Genomic DNA, 18,943 nt, shown 5'->3' with positions numbered 1-18,943 from the left:
AATTCGTAGATAAATGTTCAAGGCTTTTTGATATTTCTTGTCTTGGCATAATTGTAAGTAGCTTGGCGATATTCAGTCGTCTTTGAGAATCCAGACCCATTATAGTTTCTGAGATTCAGTTAAGAACCAGAGACTCACTGTCAAGCCCAGGTTTTCTAACTTTAACCAGCAGCTAAAGCAATTGACTTTGGAAACACTGGTATCTACTGAAGAATACCGTAAATGATATGTGGTGTCTGCGAACGAAGCCAAGGCAAAATTATCCACATACCGCTGAACGGAACCTTTCAAATGCGCAAGTGATCGTGCGGAGTATTCTTCAAGAGGGAATAGTAAGAGAAACGATTATAAATTTACATCGATACTACAACTACAATAGTTGACATCGACACCAAACCTGTAGGACCCTCCAATTCTTGGTGTTTTGTGAGTCAGTGAGAGACCTCGGGTATAAGCCGAGGAGACCAGATACAACATGAGATATGCAGACTCAAAACGCCTCTGACACACAACAGCCGTATTTGAACCTGCAAGAGGGAGCAGAAACAGCAGTTTCCAGCCAGAACATCACAGCCTGTCCTCGGCCACCGTCAAACCATTGCACGCCACATGTATCGGTCCGAAACAGCCAGAAAATTCTTGTTAGCAGGTTTTCTAGAAGCAATTTTTGCATAGAGCATGGTTCTCAAGCACCGACGCTAGGGTATTCTAACTTGCACGTCAAGGCGGAGGTAAGTTTCCGATTAACTTGGCCTGTAAGTCTCAGAGAAGAAATAACACATTCGACACATAAAAGTGTTGCGCTAGTTGACTAGTCGTGCAAGAGTTGTTCGGTTTCAGACGGCTCAGTTTCGCACTACTGTAGCTATTGCAGCAGGACGTGATCATTTGCACATTTACGAGAACTTCACTGGATTAACTATCCCAACAAGGTGAGACAAAGACGGGACGACGCAGATCCCAAATATTGAGAGACATACGAAAAAGAAAGTCCGGCGCTACTCGCGGAAGTTGAATGAGTCGAGCGAGCAATGTCCTTCGAAAATCCGAGTTCTCGACCGAAGCTTGGCCCGAACCGAGCCAACCCCCAACTCATTGTCTTTGGTTGGTGGGGGCGCTAATGAAGATCGATCAATTAATGGAGGGAGATATGATTGACCATTTGATGTTGTGATGAAGTTGTCTAATTAATATGTTTGCCATGTACGTGCGTGGTTGTGAGTCGGTATAGAAAAGACGTAGAATTGCGAGAGCCAGAGCTGTGTCGAGGAACAGTTATGAGTAATTGAAGAATAATGGTATCGTGACTTGTCGGATCTGTTTAATAACTGGGTAGCAAATAACAAGCCTGGGACAGTCTCATTTTCGAGCCCGGTTGATAGCTTTACCTCGTTTAGTAATTCTGTATTGTAAACATATATCAGAATATGGATGCGTTGTGCAGGTCTGCAGGACCAAATGTATAAGCCGGTTGGTTTGCCGACATCCAACGTCATGTCACTCAAGCATAACAAAGGGCCGATCCGAGGAAGTACACATACCACGGAATCTATTATGATAAGAAACAGATCAAACACTCTTATTCGATACGCTGATAACGCCCTTTGAAACTCTGGAATTCCGCGGGAACAAAACACCACGAGATATTCTGGTGCAGTGGCATGGCATCTTGCTCTAATATGCACCCATGCTTAGGTTAGACATTTCATGGTGGGGACATGACCGGAACTCAAAGACCGGCTTGTCAAACCGGTCCGGGGCATATGCACGATATCATCCATGGTACATAGCCGAGACAAGGACCTTGGAGTAGACAGCTCATGGTATCTGTCATAAAAACAAGCAAGAGATGTGTTGAGTATGAGAGAAAAGAAAAGAACCAGAGTATAGGATATAGCGCTAGCTGTACCAAACAGCTTGGTAGTTGTGAGGTTGTAGAAAATCAGATTTATACTCCATCAAGATCAGAGCCTCACTTATTTTAGTGCCCCCAACACCATATCAGACCCCGCGCTTAATTGATGCCCATGCAGGGAAAGCCCACCCAGCTGTGCGTATCCGTCCAGTCCAAGCAATATCCCTAGACTCCAAGTTTGCTTTTTCTGTGTTAAATCCTGGAATCTGAGCGGTTCACTCTGCTGAGTCAGTCTCTACACAGCCTGTAACCTCGGCCTTTCTCGAGAGGTCTAAGAGCACTCACTCGTGCAACTATTTTACCGCTTTTCTCTTCTAACCTATAAGTCTAGTGTCGTCCATTCGTCTACTAAGTTAGTGTCTCTTCTATAATTTTTGTTCTTCTTTGCATCATTGTGCGGAAAGATTTCCAACTTTGTCGTATAACTTAACTACACTCTCACATATTGTTTAATAACACGCCATGGCTACACACTGCAACGTCCTCCAACAGTTCACCCGTACCGAGGAATCAGAGTTCAAGGGCATGATTCGCTATGTACCCAACCGGAATCGATTGCTCCCATCCACTACATCCATCTCCAACCAGCCACGACTTCTGGCTTCTTCTCTAGGCCAATTGGATTGTCTCCCCGCAGAGCTTCTATTGTCTGTGCTTGATCTCCTCGACTTCCAATCTCTGTCCCGCCTGTCGCGGGTTTCTCTTCTAGGAAAGGATGTGATCGAGGACCTGCCGGTGTATTGGGAGATGGTCCAACATGCTCCCGAGGCTTTGGCTGTATTGGGACAGACTCATCTTTTGAGCTACCATCCTGCTACCTTGCTTCATTCTGCTCTCCGGCAGAGCAGATGTGTCTCGTGTCTCGCTTTTGGGGGGTTTCTCTTCCTGCCAACCTGTGAGAGGGTTTGTTTTGAGTGTCTCTATGAGAACCAGGCTCTCCGGATGACGTCTCCGGCTATGGCGAAGGAGTGCTTTAGTCTCACTGACCATGATCTCCAACGCATTCCTGTTATGCACAGCGTTCCTGGCACCTTTGGTCTGAGGTTCCAATTCGTGCATAAGCAGGCTGAACGCCTTGTCAGCGTCAAGCAAGCAAAGGAGCTTGCCCTAGAGATACATGGCTCGGCAGAGAAGCTGACCAGACTGAGGCCAACATATCGTCCTGGGAGAACGTCCATGAAAGATGCTGCAATATTCAGGCACTTCCATGAGGCTCCTTTAGATCCTCCAGGCTGCGATCTCTCAAGACTACCAAGAAAGGCCGAGGTTGTAGAGGATGACTTTGGCGGAATGGCTTCCATCCGTTTCCCATCCCTCTCAGATGCTGGCACCGATAAAGGTGTCCTTTGCCAGGGATGCCTTGTCACTTATAGCCACTACATGCAAGGCGTGCTTCCCCAGAGTACGCTTTCCGAGCTTGTGCCTGCGGATGTTGGGCCTTATCGACCTCTTCTTGCGCTGTTGACTCGTCTATGGTCCACAGAAGGATTCGCTGAGCATGCACATCAATGTTATGGCGTGCGCCGAATCTTGGGACAGTAAGAGTCCTATGTAAGGACAGAGCTAGAACAACCTTAACAAAGACCTCAACTGAGGTTTGTTGTCTACTTTGAGATTTGTTAACACATTTCTTCATCTGTCCTGGCTGATGATTGCAGGATCCTCAAAGCCCTGTAGGGCTAGTATTTTCTCCCTCTTCTAACATGTCTCTCATATGCTCATGTCAATCAGTTGTCGGTCTTGCACGCTGATGGTTCTCAAAAGTCTCACTGCTATTCATGATCAGCCAGCAGGTTTGTTGTTTCTATCCGGTTGCGTTTATATACCCCATAGTCGATGTTAATGGTAAATGAGTTATTTCATAATTTCAGATGTTTATTCCTGAATAACTCGTCGGTGAACACAGACCTAATCTTGGTAGCATGTGAACTTGATATTGAATGACTTTCGTATCGCTTATTTGCGTGGCGATCGTTTTATAACGTAAAAGTCAATTGATACATCCAGCACTTGTATGTTTCTGTTCCCCTCTTGCAAGATATGAATCGAGAAAAGCGAAACCAACAAGTCTAGGGATATTCCATATGATCACTGAATATATCCTTGCGTATTATCTAGCTTGAATCTGCGATACTAAAAGGTCTGTGGTGAAGCAACACGATTTAGGTATGTGACGATCAGTTGCAACCTGGAGTCTGCAAACAAGTCTCTCCGTTGACCGGCAGAGTGATGAATTGCAACATTTAATGACTGTGATCCTTTCAAGATACCAGTTTGCACGTCTCAATGATCCATCCCCCCGATATTTGATGATAGTCGCTGGCACAGTGCAGTACGATGTAAAAGTATATTGGCAATGTCATAAATCTAATACGTTCTCTGTTTGTGAAGTGCATGCTACCATATAGACTGCCATACTATGTGGTTCCGGGTAATATTTGATTGTGAAGAAACGTGTATAGAATCTGCAAGTCCTATTACTGGAACTCCTCTTAGAAGACTTAGTGGCAAACATCACAGTGACACGGCTTGAGTATGTTTTGAGTGACATATTACAAACACAGTGAAACTTGGCAACAAAACCACTTGTCCTCAGTCGAGGTATTCTGTAGATTAGATGGAACAATGATATAAACCTGAAGTCGATGGGTCCTGCTTCGGCCGTAGTGAGCCTCAGGCGAATAATACAGCTTGACATGATGCTATCAGCGTGATTCCTAATTATTACATAGCTGCGCCTCATACCATGAGAGTCAAGCCACTCAAAGGCATGTAGTTGAGGACGTTCTCGGAGGGAATGCATCAACTTCATAGCAAGCCAAATATGAGTCACAGTCTTTCGACTTCGGACTCGAGCAAACTGCTCTGCCAAACACAAAGCGATTGGAAGGTTCCAGACCAAGATGCATGTAACAACACATACATGCATATGTCCCCAAAGAACCATTATTAGCTACATAATCTGGCTCTACATCATATACATGCATGCGTGGGGCTCAGCCTATCATCCTAGGTGAACAGCTGCAGAGCTGCCCAAAGGCAATGAAGACAGGAGCCAAGGTGCCTTGGGTTTACCTGCAGAATGTCATCCAACTTGATGAATGAAAGCCGATACTATGCAGACTGTAACACCACGATGAAGATGTTGATAGTGTAGTAAGGAGATATTATATCTTGAGGTGGAGCAGTTGTGAGTTGTCAATCAACAGTTGAGGTGACCAACGGCCACACTTGCACGACAACTGGTGATCTTGAGTGTAGCTGCAGAATCTGACGACATAGCATTGATCGAGTAGTACTAGTGAGACTACTCAGTGTTTCTCGTACAACGGTTAAAGATTAAGGACGAACTTGACGTTCTACGTGCAAGAAACCACCGCCATGATGTGAGATACTTGGCACAAACCTCGGATGTTGGCCTCAGGAATGAAGGATGATGATAGTTTATCTTTTTGGTTTCATTTCTCACAGCTGCGTGACCAGCTTATGGCCACTAATACAGACTGCACCGGATTGATCCTTAGCCGGTGCAGGTGAACACAAACTCAGCCCCTCGTAACTAACTATACGACAGATCGACGTGGCCACGACATTTTGATAGTGCGCACCTGTGATGGTCTAAGGGCCACGAAGATGAGACCAGATGTTACAGAGGATTGCGTCCCCACGGCCCACGGCGGGGAGCGATCGGCTCGGAGATGTTGTGGAGGTGAAGCGGAGTGTCGGGGGCCGATCCCCATATTCTCGGCCAGCCAGATGAAAGGTAAAAAGAGAGAGACAACACGATAAGCGGCAGTATTGATTGAAGCCTCCTGAATTAGAATCCGGATCGAGGAATGGAGTCGTTTCTTCCTCAGTGTTTGGTCAAAATCTTCACCGCCGAAGATTATCCCCTGCTCTGATGAGCGTCAAAATCTACCCCTGCGTCAAAAATGGTCTGATGGCAACAGAGTTGCCAATAGCCGGCGCATCGAATCCATCGACTGTGGAACTACCGGGAGATACGATGCGGCTACTACGGACAACTGCCAACTATGGCTACATCTGTTAACCCTTTGCGTTGGCCAGACCAATCGTGAACAACATGCCATTTGCCTTGATAACCTGTTCGGCCCTACAGAGTCTGTAATCAACATGAACCTTGATCATTGGATGAGCCAATTAAGTGTTGGCGCGCGCCTTGCTCTCAAACGTCCTGACTCGTGCTATTCTGTTGAGAAACAAAACTAGTTAATCCGCATGAATTATCAGAGACACCGTTGCTACACCACGCATCATCGATTCTCCGTGAATAAGGCCGCAGATCCATCTGGGACTAGACTCAATATAGAGAGATACCAAAGGGGGCACTACCACAAGATGAGACGTGCACACGGAGAATAGCCAGGGTGTTGAAGAGAACCCTGGTTGTAGCATCAGATGCGGTCAACACATCAAGAATCAGCTAAGGAAGCTGTATCAGGGGGAAGTCAGAGGTTGATACGGAGCATGTCAGCTTACATTCCCTCGAGTTCATGAGACTCGGAATCTTAGTGTGTTAGTGTTAGATATTGTCTCATCCCGCTCTCTCGAGGGAGCTTCTGACATCACTGCCCACCTCCCAGCATGAACGTGCGTTGCGGTCTGGCCGCAGGTCGCAGAGAAGACAGTGCGCCATGTCTTGAGGCCTCGTGCTACTACTAAGCTTGAGAAACATTACACACAGACACCATATGGTCTTTGCTTCATTACTCCGGAGAGGCTGGCCAGCGTCTTTACGTGGCTGAGAAGACACAACATCAGGCTGTGTATTGCCCTGATACACTTGTATCGCCGGTAGTTCCTTGTCTCCTCCATGATCGATATATCGATGTATGCACGCCTAACGCGGGAGATGGCCAGGCTAGATCAAGATCGCTGATAGCCTGAAGTGGACTTCTCGCTCGCCCTGATGCTTTACATACTTGCCGTGCAGAAATTACTAGTCAAGACACTAAATAGAAACCAAGGCTTGCAAGGCTTCTGATCTTGTTTACTATCAATGCAATTGATCACTGGATCGACGATTGACGATTCTCTGCTTTCAGCATTGTGATGTTATGCCTTCGCCAATGCAAGCCTGGGGTAGCCTGGTCAGTTGAGGAAGCACGTATGGTATGCGTCAACGACTATTGAAAGCCTAATGAGCGAAATATCGACATCAATGGAGATGTACCCAACACCAATTATACATTCTCATCTCAATCATAGCGACTTCATCAGCCCAGCCAAACATTGTATGTGAAAGCGACATGTCTAGAAATCAATGGACAATGATGGACGCTCTTAATCGTGATCAACCACATCAGCTATCCGCAAATAAACGACGAACCACGAGGTTGAATGGGAACTGAAAAGCTGACGAACGATTTGCCGCATTAACTCAAGTTCGCGGGGCATATCGTGCATCTCCCGAGAGCATCATAAACCAGATTCTGCTAAATGCCGGTTATCTATTGGCTGTGATGTCCTGAATGGAGATGTTTCTGCACTGATCCTGGACGTGTTCGCTGGCAATCACCACCACACCAGACAGCCAAATGGGGTGTTTGAGGGGATCGACGGCTTAACTAAACCAGCCAGCCCTTGCAAGACCCTGAGGTGGAGTCCGGGTCTCAGTCTTGAAGGGTTAGTGTTTCGGCGAAGCTGGCGCTGGACTTGTCCTCTTGTAAACAGTGAGGCCATGTCCATGGCAAAGGGTTGTAATGGCTCTCGGTCCATTGCCTAGGTTGGTGAGACGGCTGAAGATGATCCATCTTGGAGTTTTACCGCCCAAGCAGCCAAATGAACATCCGATGCTTTGTGGCAACTTGCTTCGTCTGTCCAGCCAATGCGGTTTCTCTTCTTCATTCTTCTGGTAAAGGCCGTCAAAATCCCGAGACTCCTCACTCAGACAATGTAATGCGTGACATGGCTCGGACCGTACAACTCATACCTTAGTACCGGGGGTACAAAGCAAGTCAAACTATCGCACGTGCAGGATGATGGTGCAGCATTCCAAGCCTCGAGACATTTTGAAAGGGCCATGCCGCCATGGTTGTGTTACCATCAGCATGTGGCTTACCGCCGTACTGTCCATCCTATACAGGTTGAGAATGACCTGCAGGCCTCGGCGATGTCTTCAGATTTGACTTGATCTCGGAGTGGGCGAGCGGCGAGTTCTGCTGTGCTGTCTAGGCTATGGCAGAACTGCAACTGCACCACATAGTAGCAGACGGTGGAGTATCAAGATGCACGGCGTGCAGGCGAACGGGATAGGTAATAATATGCAGGAGGACAAGAGGTGAGGGGGATTGGCCAGATGGACATTTCGTGATGTGTGAATCCTACTGGTGCTTATCTCGTCATTGCCACTATAAGTCCATTTGCTTGCATTGCAGCAATGCAACCACCAACAATGCTGTGCTGTAACGATGCTTTGCTGCAAGATGAGCTGGTGGGATGGCAAAGGATGACAGATTATCGAGCTCGTAGACAGTCTGAGAACACACTGTATCCCAGCCAAAGTTAGTCGGAATGAAACTTCTGAAGCGCCAAATGCACTGTATCATGTCCGGTCCGGGCCCTTTTTTGACACTTGAAGGGCCTCGGTGGGGTGGCCTCAATTAATACAAGGTTGGGACTAGAGAAATAAGATGGCGCAAGTCAAGCAGATCTGAATCTTATCACGACATTGACTAAACAACCTCATCTTTGGATCACAGAGATCACAGAGCGCTCAGAAGATATCGATATTAGAAAATTCGCATCTATCAACTAGAATCGTAGGCCAGTCACCCTCTCAGGAACATAGACAACTGGGTACCTGGATTTCATGCACGATTTATGGCCACAATGGATCTGCTGGCACAACAGACCCGCTACGTATCGTGATTCTCTGACAAGCGGACAGCCAAGTGAAAAATAGTATACCATAGCCTATAAGCTACTATCCTGGCGGAGGAGGATGGCTGGATTATGGGCCCTTCGGGTCCTGACTAGGGCCTTGATCACTGGTGATAGGTCGAGTCCTTGATTCATGGGAAGTCTATCGAGTTTCGACTGGATCGGGGTCTGGTGAGGAGACAGAATTCATTTTACACCATGAGGGAATAGATATGCTACGGTATTTTATCGCAGAATCACAGAGCGACATATTATGGTAGAGCTGAGGGTGGTATAGACAGCAAAAAACAGCATGATCACCGAGATAAGGGTCTGTACTCGGAAATTTTTGACTGACTTCTGATTACAGACTGAGTTTCTGACAACCGAAACCTTGGATCATGGCTTTCGAGCGATGGCGGCGGCCGCGGCTACTAAGGTGGTTGGCTAGACCCGGCTCGGGGTAAACCTGTTTGTGTTTACATGGCACCAACGAGGGATCCTTAACAGATGAACCAGGTTCTGTCATGCCATCGATCCCACTTCCACAATTGGTCAATGTCCAACACCCGGGAAGAGGCGCAGGAGGGTTGCAGCAGAACAGCCAGTACAGTAAGGGTTCCCGGGATGTGAGCCTGTGAGGTGCTAGGCGGGATCCATGCGATCCATAGCGGGTCGTGTGCTCTTCACTGGCGCGGACGCCGCCAGCGGATAGGCTTATGTAGCGGCCACTCTAGTGGGTGGGCGCCTCCATCTCAGGTGGCTTGGCCATTGGCTGCATGTTCCGACGGCTTCACCGCTTCTTCCCCCATCGACAAACCGCCCACAGCAGCGAGACTAACCCATGATCTACCCGCCGTTGAGCCTTCTCCAGCAGTCCCTCTCCTTCTCCAGCTGCTCCAAAACCTCAGACCTCCTCCCTTCACCTCAACAAGGGACTTCACGAAAGAGCGGTGTCGTCCGCTCAGTTCCTACAATATTATCGATCATCCGCCTTTTCCTACTCCGCTCCCCTTCTGTTTTTTGCCCAGAATGACTTACGACTTCAACAACGGCGGGGGTGATGCCTATCTCGACTTGACGACCTTCGATACTCGAAATCGCGCTGCTTACCAAACGTACTCGACAGCCACGACCCATTCGAGTCCTTCGGCTGCTTCAAACATCATGCCCCAGGACGCCCGACACTGGGCTGTTCCCCTCGATATGTCTTCAAACAACTCTCATGGCTATGCCTCCATGAGCCCGGAGGAGCACCAGTCCTCTCCTCCATCTCAATCCGCCAGTCCTCATAGCCAGCACTCGCCGCTACAACAATCACCTTTTCAGCAAAGTGTGAACCCCTTGACGGATTGGGCCCTTCAGCAACAGCAACAGCAACAGCAACAGCAACAGCAACAGCAGCACCTCGCTGCTGCTGATATGACACAGTTCATCCAAGATGCTGCCCTCATGAGCTTCAATGCCTTCCCTGCAAACTTCCAGCCGACCAACCCCCTTGATTATCTTCCCGCGACTACACAGGCTGCTCTTCAGGCCAATCTCCTCGAATCGACATTCAACGGACTGCCAATGGACGACCACACACAAGCCGTATGGCCCAACACCGGAATGGGGGACTGGCAAGAATTCCAAAATACTCTGCAGATGGATGGATTACCTCGTCTTGATAGCGTCGGAAGCAACTCGCCTACCGGTACATACCTCGAGGTTTTGTCTCTTCCCTCATCCTCGGGCGAGGGCTGGGCCATGGTGGATTGGAATCAGCCCAACTTTGATCAGTTCCAACAAGCTCACGCGCAGGGCGCTGCTATCTTCAACCCTTCCCAAACTCTTCACTTGAGAACCAATTCCGATTCATCCGATGGCGCTAATTCCATGGAGTTTGGAAGCTTCGAAGAGATTGCGCCTTTCCCTTACTCTCCTTTCTCTCCCGAGTCTGACGGCTATGTGGATGCTGGTAACCACCGCAACTGCTTCAGCAACGATGGCCACAATCACAACCACGCTCACACTCACACACATACCCATGAGCCTGTCGCTACCAACACTGTCGCTGCCACCGCTGTCGCCACTGTCCCTATCAAGTCTGAACCCTCTTCGAGCCGTCATAGCCCCGGCAGTGGTGCCGGATCTGTCTCCCCAGCTTCTAGCAGCACTACCCGCCGAAACTCGGGTCCTCGTAAGAGCCCCATTGCTAAGAGCACTACTAAGAATGTTGTTCGACGTATTTCCAATGGCAAGAAGGATGGTACCGTTGAGAAGAAGGTTGGCCGCAGAAAGGGACCTCTTCTACCTGAGCAGAGAAAGCAGGCTAGTGAGATCAGAAAATTGCGAGCTTGCCTCCGATGCAAATTCCTCAAGAAGACTTGCGATAAGGGTGAGCCCTGTGCTGGTTGCCAGCCTTCTCACGCCCGTCTCTGGCAAGTTCCTTGCACTCGTATCGACATCAAGGATATTGGTTACTTCATGAAGGACTGGAAGGCCGACTACGAGCGACACATGGACCGTGGTGTCTCGGTCTACAACGTCAAGGGTTTCGCCCAGAAGGAGACCCTTATGTGGATCACCCACGGTTACGGTTTTGCGCTCCCCGTTATGGTTCGCGAGGTCTTCGTTGCCGATGATAGCTGCTTCTCGGTTGACTGGGTCGAGTCCACACTTACCGACCAGGAGCCCATTGATTTCGAGACCCGCACTGAGAAGCTTGACGTTGGTGCTGAGGGTATTCGCCTTGATGCACTCTCTGAGTATCTTGACAAGCACATTGATGGTCCTTTCGAAGACTTCATTGACGACCATTTCGAGGGTACACCTTTTATCACCGAGATCCTTAAGACCGCTCACCGCTACTATGTCAAGGAGAAGATGCCTGTTATCCGAAAGTCGCTTAAGCTGGTCCTTGCCTACAACCTCACCATGCACATCACCATGGTTGAGAACCAGGGATCTGAGGTTGACCTCGACGGTCAGATCGACGATGAGGACTCCAAGTACTACGGTCGTACTGTCGCCCCCGTCATGATCAACTTCCAGATCAAGTGTGCCCTCGCCGACATGTGGCGTGAGTTGCAGAAGGATATCCTCGAGGAGCTCTCTGCCCTGTACTCTGGTGTCTACAGTGGTGAGAAGATGAAGAACTGGCCTACCATCTTCATGATTGCCTCCATCCTCCTTGCCGTCTGGGAGGAGATGCAGTTCGATTGCCACTACCGAGTCCCCGACCCTGTTGCCGTCAATAAGTTCTGCACTGATATGGAGACAACACCTGTTGGTGTTATTGTGGGTCTTTTCCACGCCATTTCCCAGAAGCTCCCTGCCTTCACCGACTGGGACACACGCAAGCATGGCCACCTCCTCCACAACAACACCTCGGTCTGCGAGGCCATGACTGAAGTGAGACAGCATGTCATCAAGCACGGTATGTACACCTTGACAGTATTGTTCATATATCGCGTACTAACGACCATCACAGAGGCTTATCTTCGTACCCGCAAGGAGTCAAAGTTTGACCGCTACGACTTCGACTCCCTGTCCAACAAGTTCCTCTCGAAGCTTGTTATTCGGGCCAACTAAGATGCTGCTACTCAAGTCACGATGCTATGACAATGTCAAAACATATGATAGGGCCCTCTAGGGGCTCTCCTTTCCTTTGTTGCATTTGTTTTACCACAGCGAAAGCGTTGACAAGGCCTTTTCAATCTTGGTCAACAGCGACCCCAGATTTGTCCTTTTTGAGCATACGAACATGACTCTAACATTCTATCACGGCTGGTCACCGCCCGACAACACGAAGCTACCTGACACGGGAAAATGTGTTATGACCTTCTTATGACTTTCTTCTATGATTGTATGACTGAAGAAGACAGAGCGTTCTAGTTCTTTTTATCATATTTTATTGTTTTATTGTTTTAAAGTCTTGGAGACAGAGAAGAACGACCGTACCATACAGATGATAGCGAACCTCACCCATTTTGTGGTGTTATTACGGGATCATGTTTGACGATGTGGCATTTGAGGAATGATTGATTTCGCATGGCTGATAAGCCTATATGGGAGGTGTGTGTGATTTACAGTGTCTTTGGAGGGCGTTGGTGAGCTCAAGTGGGCTGGACTCGCGACAAGCAGAGTGCGAAGTCGACGACGAAGAGCAGAGCGAATCGTGTTTTTTTATCTTAGCAGTTTGTCAAAGGGATATTGGGATAGTTACAAAAAAGGCTCTATGCTTGGCAAGTGCTACAGAGCTGCCACAAGTATATCGAATGGAATTTTTAAACCCTTAAACTTGAGTCTGAACGGAAGCTGTGAATGAATGACCAGTGCATGACCATGATACCTCTGAATGGTTAGATAACTAGCAAGAAAACCTAGGACTTTTGTCCTAAGTGATGAAGAGGCTTGGGTAAGTTTAGTGTATTTTAATAAATGTTTAAACCAGTTGACTTTGGTACTTTGTTCTAAGGTCAGGTTTTATTACCCCCGAGGCCGCTCCATTCCTGTAATGTTCTGCTTGAATCATTTGAAGTCCCAACTTCAGAAGCTTTTGAGACAATATCTCACTCGACACTAGGAGGTTTCCTAATCCAGGCGCATATTTGCAACGGCTGGAGAGGAAAGCGAAAAACACAGTCAGCCATGACATTAACTGAAACACCATGGCTGTTGGGGCGGACCGATGGCAATAGACACCCTCAGGCATCGCCGAGCTATCACGGAATCGGGGGTCTGGGTGGTTCACGAGGTTCCTTGCCAACACCACAAAGGCGGGGTCATGATAAGACGCCATGTTAAGCAATGATTGTTTGAGATAAGCTCATTGTTAGCTTTGATAACGAATCGAAACAGTGAGGCGATTGTTCGCAGATGAAAGCAACAAGACGACCATGGCTGGAAATGAATGCCTTCGAATTCAAGGCATTGCCATTGATTCAAACTCGAAACGTTACCAGCCTCGTTGTGTTGCAGCAAGTTCAAGAAGTTGATGCGAACAGGGTAGTCTTCGAGACAGGGTCCTCACGGGCCAGAATCGTTGGCTGATGACGTCGCGAGCACCGACAAGACCGGATTCAGCGGGCGGCAGAAGTCGGTGACCCCCGCGACATTTGATCTGGAACTTGGACTGAGAGTTGAGCGTCGTCAAGTTTTCTGCTGTGAAAACTCAGCATAGCAGACTGCAAGTGAATTGAGTGCTGGGCTCTTGATGCCAGAGAGGTGTCCGTCCAGGTACACCAAGTCTCCCGTCTCTGACAATGGTGCTAGACCTACTCCATATCCTGTTAAATCCACTTTGAGTTATCTCGGCGTGTTGATCCAGAGTGTTTGCCATCGGTTCCTGAGCCAAAGGCTTGGTCACTGAAGCTTTAGGGAATGATCACCTGCGATCTCCCAGAAAACGCTTGAATAATTAGCCAACCTTTTAAACAAATTTGTGATGGTCGAATTGCGTCTGTTCGAGACATCCAAACAAGCATTGCTTTTTGTCTTTCCCGGGGTAAAGTGGCGACATGCCCGCTCCAGGCTCCGCCACTCCGCTCTCGTGCATTCTAGCGCTAGACCGTGGGTATCTGCTGATGTGTGGTGAATCACGGTGAGATGGTGAATGAGACGGTAATGGATAAGTGACTGCGTAGGTCTATGGTAGACACGCTTTGACTTGTTAGTTTAGTTAGTGGTTGTTGGTTGTTGTAGGCACGTCAGATAAAGGCTTGGATTGAACTTGAGGCCACGGTTTGCTTTTATATTTCTAAGTGCTTCGAGATCCTCCTCGAAGATGCTAGAGCATGAATGAACAAATAGACATCCAAACACCGCTCCTGACATCAGTCTGACTTTCAGCCTTTGGCGAAACTTGGACCCACTTCACTGCGATAAGTGACAGGTCTTGAGTACTTTTAATCAAGCTGTAGCACCACATAAAAAAAAGTATCTAGAACTTGTTGTGGCGCTCTGCAGCCTGGCCAGATTCTGGAGCCTTCCCTAGTCGCAACCGTCACTCGCTCTCATGAATCATCCCCCCGGAAGCTGCGCTCCTGGGTTGTCTGCCACGCTGCCTTGCCGGTGCCGTTCGTCACTGGCAGGCGTAATCCGGTCACTGCGCCCCCTCTCGCCTGCCCGCCCGCTTGATTATCAAACAAACCTTCCCCCTCAGTACTTAAACCTCTCCCACCTCTTTCTAACTTCATCCTCTTCTCTTCCCAAAACATCTCTCACCCAAGACTTCACTTTCGCTCAAGACCAGCGATAATAAAGACCTTCTTTCATCCGATTACCATCTATCCACATCACTTCCGCGACAGATCACCGCCATCATGCAGATCTTCGTCAAGACCTTGACCGGCAAGACCATCACCCTCGAGGTTGAGTCTTCCGACACTATCGACAATGTCAAGTCCAAGATTCAGGACAAGGAGGGCATTCCCCCCGACCAGCAACGCTTGATTTTCGCCGGCAAGCAGCTTGAGGACGGCCGCACTCTCTCTGATTACAACATTCAGAAGGAGTCCACTCTTCACCTTGTTCTCCGCCTCCGTGGTGGTATGCAAATCTGTAAGTTACACCGACCTCGTCGCCACATGAGCTACTTCTAACAACTCCTCATAGTCGTCAAGACCCTCACTGGCAAGACCATCACTCTTGAGGTCGAGTCGTCCGATACCATCGACAATGTTAAGTCAAAGATTCAGGACAAGGAGGGCATCCCTCCTGACCAGCAGCGCCTGATCTTTGCTGGAAAGCAACTCGAAGACGGCCGAACCCTTGCCGACTACAACATTCAGAAGGAATCTACCCTTCATCTCGTCCTCCGCCTCCGTGGTGGTATGCAAATCTTCGTCAAGACCCTCACTGGAAAGACCATTACTCTGGAAGTCGAGTCATCCGATACCATTGATAATGTGAAGAGCAAGATCCAGGACAAGGAGGGTATTCCTCCCGATCAACAGCGACTCATCTTCGCTGGCAAGCAACTTGAAGATGGCCGAACTCTTTCCGACTACAACATTCAGAAGGAATCTACTCTCCACTTGGTTCTCCGTCTTCGTGGTGGTATGCAGATTTTTGTGAAGACTCTCACCGGAAAGACCATCACCCTTGAGGTCGAGTCCAGTGACACTATCGACAACGTGAAGAGCAAGATTCAGGACAAGGAGGGTATTCCCCCTGATCAACAGCGTCTTATCTTCGCTGGTAAGCAGTTGGAAGATGGTCGCACCTTGAGCGACTACAACATCCAGAAGGAGTCAACTCTTCACCTCGTTCTCCGACTTCGCGGTGGCCAGTAAGCGATTCCAACGAACGGTGATGGATTTTATGACGGCGTTAGGGACTGGCATTGAATTCGAGATCAGGCAACTTCTAGGCCTGTCATGATTATTATGTAGTTTTTGCCCTTGTGAATATTCTGCAAGGTGCTAATAGACTCTATTGAAGTCTACTTGACTATTTGTCATCTCTTCTGACTCGCTTGTTCATTGTGATGTTCCATGTTTTGCCATATTGTTGACGCTGTGTGGAGTTGCCCCTCAGTTGTCGGGTACTCCACGTGCAGCCAGCTCATGATGGGTGGGGCCGACATAGAGCTCATGAGCCGCAAGTTGCAAGTTTAAATCTTTCCTCTTTAAATACTCGTGTACCCACTAAGTCAGGTCTCTTCGTCGTCGTCACTGTCACACCCAGGCATATGATGATTTACAAATATCCACCCTTTCATCATCATCTATTTTGGCCTCCTTAGTAACAAACGATACACTTCACTCTGTACCTAGATCAACCTGAGTTTGCGACCAAGACTTTGTGCATCTTTCTCGAGCGAGCGGTTCAACCGCAGACTGATACATCAGGCTATGCCGTCTTACTTCTATCACCTCAAATTCGAGCTTTATCCGACTCCTGATCCGGTCGCTGCAACATCAGCAGCTAAGGCTCAAGACGAAATTTGGCTTCCGTCTCCTGAAGCGAGTGTCTTCGACGACTTTCCATCCCATCCGCGACCAGACCGACGAACCACTTACAAAGTATCGAGATCTATAGATCCCCAGCACGACTCAGCGAACCACGCAACTCCATACACTCTTACGAGGCAAAACTCGCCCTCGTCGAATCTCGGTATAATAGATTGTGGCGCAGCTGCGAGGCCATCGGTCAAAGACTCCGGACGGAAAATCGAGATTGTAACCGAGAGACAGTGGCTCGAGCGAGCTAACAGCTTTCCGCCTCCGAACTCAAGTGTCGCGATACATCCACAGAACGCAGTTAGAGACTGGCGGTTTGGCCGTGTTAGCCTCGAGACGGTCGACCTTAGGACTGGGCACGCAATGGCAGGCGAGACGACCCGAAGCGGTCCTTCTGCGGCTCCTTCACTGGGGCCAACATTCGGGGGAGCCGGTACAGCGACAAAAGCCGAGTTTCTTCCTCTCGAGACAAAAAATACTGAGCTCGGCTGGGGAGTCGTACACTTTTACAGAGAAGAAGACGAGACTTCCGGGCTCATCGAGACGAACCATCAAGAAACTGAAGCAAGTGGCTCAAAGGATACCGACTGCACAACTCTTTGTATACCAGCAGTCCCGGCGTATATGTCGCCAGGTGACCTGATGGGTTTCGTTGGAGAAAAATGGAGGGGAGATATCAGTCATTGTCGTATGGTCATGACATCGCGGATGAACAGATATCTTGTCCTGCTCAAGTTCCGAGACAATTTTCGGGCCAAGCAATGGCGGAGAGAGTTCGATGGAAAGGTCTTTAATACTGTGGAAGTAAGTGACCAAAGCATCCAGTTTCTCTACGCCTATCTCTAACAATGATGCAGCCTCAAATCTGCCATGTAGTTTTTGTCAAGAGTATAACATTCGAAACACCAACACGAAGAAAATCAAGCGCGGCTCTTTCCCCCCTATCCTCACCGGCTGGCATGTCAAGCAGCCTCAGACCGTTTCCTCCACCGACACCGAATCTCGTGGAATTGCCAACTTGCCCTGTATGCTTGGAACGCATGGATGAGACAAATGGGTTGATGACAATACCATGCTCTCATGTGTTCCACTGTACATGCCTCCAAAATTGGAAAGGTGCTGGGTGTCCTGTCTGTCGATTCACAAACACCTCACCCACCTCGGAATCAGATCCTTCGGGGCCTCATTCACAGCCATTTGGGTCTGGAGTCTCGAATCTCTGCAGCATCTGCGATTGCACAGATGATCTATGGATTTGTTTAATTTGCGGCTACGTGGGCTGTGGCCGATACAAAGGTGGCCATGCAAAAGATCACTGGAAAGAGACAGCCCATTGTTTTGCTCTGGAGCTGGAAACACAGCATGTCTGGGACTACGCTGGAGACATGTGGGTTCATCGACTGATACGAGATAAAGGCGATGGGAAGGTTGTGGAACTTCCTTCGAGAAATAGGTCAGTCAGTCATTTGGAGGAAGAGGATGTTGTTCCTCGAGCCAAGCTGGACAGCATTGGTCTGGAGTACACGCATCTGGTCACGAGTCAACTGGAATCTCAAAGGGCATACTATGAAGAACTGATCAGCAAGACCGTCGATAAGGCCTCGAAAGCTTCTGCTGCGGCCGAGGAAGCTGCAGCACAAGCCTCAAAGGCTATGGAAAAGCTGACAGTGCTCGATGAAAAGTATACAACTCTCAGCCAGGAAACGATACCAGAGCTAGAGAAGCAACTTGCTCGAGAGCGTAACAAGGCGAGCAAGAGCGAAACGTTAGCACGCAACCTTGGCAAATCTCTCCAAGAGGAAAAGCGTTTGAACGAGGGACTGATGAAGCGGATTGAGCATCTCAACAGCGACCACGAAGCAATAGTAAAAGAGTTGGAGAAACTCAAAGGAGAGAATGCTGACCTTCAAGAGATGAATCGCGATCTTAGCATGTTTATATCGGGGCAAGAGAAATTGAAAGAGTTGGAAAATGAGGGCAAGATTGAGGAGGGCGAGCTAGAAGGCGGCAGCGCAAGTGTACCAGAGAAGAAGAGCCGGCGACGTGGGAAACGCTAAGTGCTCAAGGCCATTGGACTGGACTTGGATATTTCTCAGCGTTGCTTTTGATGAATTCGGGTTACCAAGGCGTGAGAAGACGTTTAATTACCCATAGTTCGGTACCATCAAGTTACTAATACCAACCAATAACGGCTTTC

The 18,943-nt window shown here is 48.6% G+C and overlaps 5 protein-coding genes across 7 annotated transcripts; 4 read left to right on the top strand and 1 right to left on the bottom strand.

The window, feature by feature from the left end:
- Positions 1-2,188: 2,188 nt before the first annotated feature.
- Positions 2,189-4,010, top strand: FOIG_02006 (uncharacterized protein). Of its 2 annotated transcripts, XM_031199055.1 has the most exons (3): positions 2,198-3,593; positions 3,647-3,927; positions 3,989-4,010. In XM_031199055.1, the coding sequence occupies exon 1, from the start codon at positions 2,378-2,380 to the stop codon at positions 3,455-3,457; it is 1,080 nt and encodes a 359-aa protein (XP_031071092.1). In that variant the 5' UTR covers positions 2,198-2,377; the 3' UTR covers positions 3,458-3,593; positions 3,647-3,927; positions 3,989-4,010. The 2 variants fall into 2 exon arrangements, with proteins under 2 accessions (XP_031071091.1, XP_031071092.1); XM_031199054.1 differs by having other exon boundaries at positions 2,189-3,927.
- A 5,183-nt stretch (positions 4,011-9,193) lies between these two features.
- FOIG_02004 (uncharacterized protein) lies at positions 9,194-14,666 on the top strand. Its single transcript, XM_031199052.1, has 2 exons — positions 9,194-12,218; positions 12,273-14,666. Exons 1-2 carry the CDS (start codon positions 9,830-9,832, stop codon positions 12,371-12,373), a joined length of 2,490 nt encoding a protein of 829 aa, XP_031071089.1. The 5' UTR covers positions 9,194-9,829; the 3' UTR covers positions 12,374-14,666.
- FOIG_02005 (uncharacterized protein) lies at positions 12,623-14,567 on the bottom strand. Its single transcript, XM_031199053.1, has 2 exons — positions 14,211-14,567; positions 12,623-14,058 (listed from the first exon to the last, which is right to left on the bottom strand). The coding sequence occupies exon 2, from the start codon at positions 13,581-13,583 to the stop codon at positions 13,227-13,229; it is 357 nt and encodes a 118-aa protein (XP_031071090.1). The 5' UTR covers positions 13,584-14,058; positions 14,211-14,567; the 3' UTR covers positions 12,623-13,226.
- Positions 14,667-14,841: 175 nt separating the features above from the next.
- Positions 14,842-16,254, top strand: FOIG_02003 (ubiquitin C). 2 transcript variants are annotated; one of them, XM_031199051.1, is made up of 3 exons: positions 14,876-15,343; positions 15,398-15,435; positions 15,892-16,254. In XM_031199051.1, the coding sequence occupies exons 1-3, from the start codon at positions 15,106-15,108 to the stop codon at positions 16,075-16,077; spliced, it is 462 nt and encodes a 153-aa protein (XP_031071088.1). In that variant the 5' UTR covers positions 14,876-15,105; the 3' UTR covers positions 16,078-16,254. The 2 variants fall into 2 exon arrangements, with proteins under 2 accessions (XP_031071087.1, XP_031071088.1); XM_031199050.1 differs by having other exon boundaries at positions 14,842-15,343; positions 15,398-16,254.
- A 384-nt stretch (positions 16,255-16,638) lies between these two features.
- On the top strand, positions 16,639-18,803 carry FOIG_02002 (uncharacterized protein; the record flags this gene model as incomplete). The annotated part of the gene is made up of 2 exons (XM_031199049.1): positions 16,639-17,550; positions 17,604-18,803. The coding sequence occupies 2 exons, from the start codon at positions 16,639-16,641 to the stop codon at positions 18,801-18,803; spliced, it is 2,112 nt and encodes a 703-aa protein (XP_031071086.1).
- Between the last annotated feature and the right edge of the window lie 140 nt (positions 18,804-18,943).

The sequence above is a fragment of the Fusarium odoratissimum genome (genome assembly GCF_000260195.1).
Source record: "Fusarium odoratissimum NRRL 54006 unplaced genomic scaffold supercont1.2, whole genome shotgun sequence".
In the NCBI taxonomy this organism is placed as follows: Eukaryota; Fungi; Ascomycota; class Sordariomycetes; order Hypocreales; family Nectriaceae; genus Fusarium; species Fusarium odoratissimum.
This window is presented reverse-complemented; position numbering and strand designations above follow the sequence as displayed.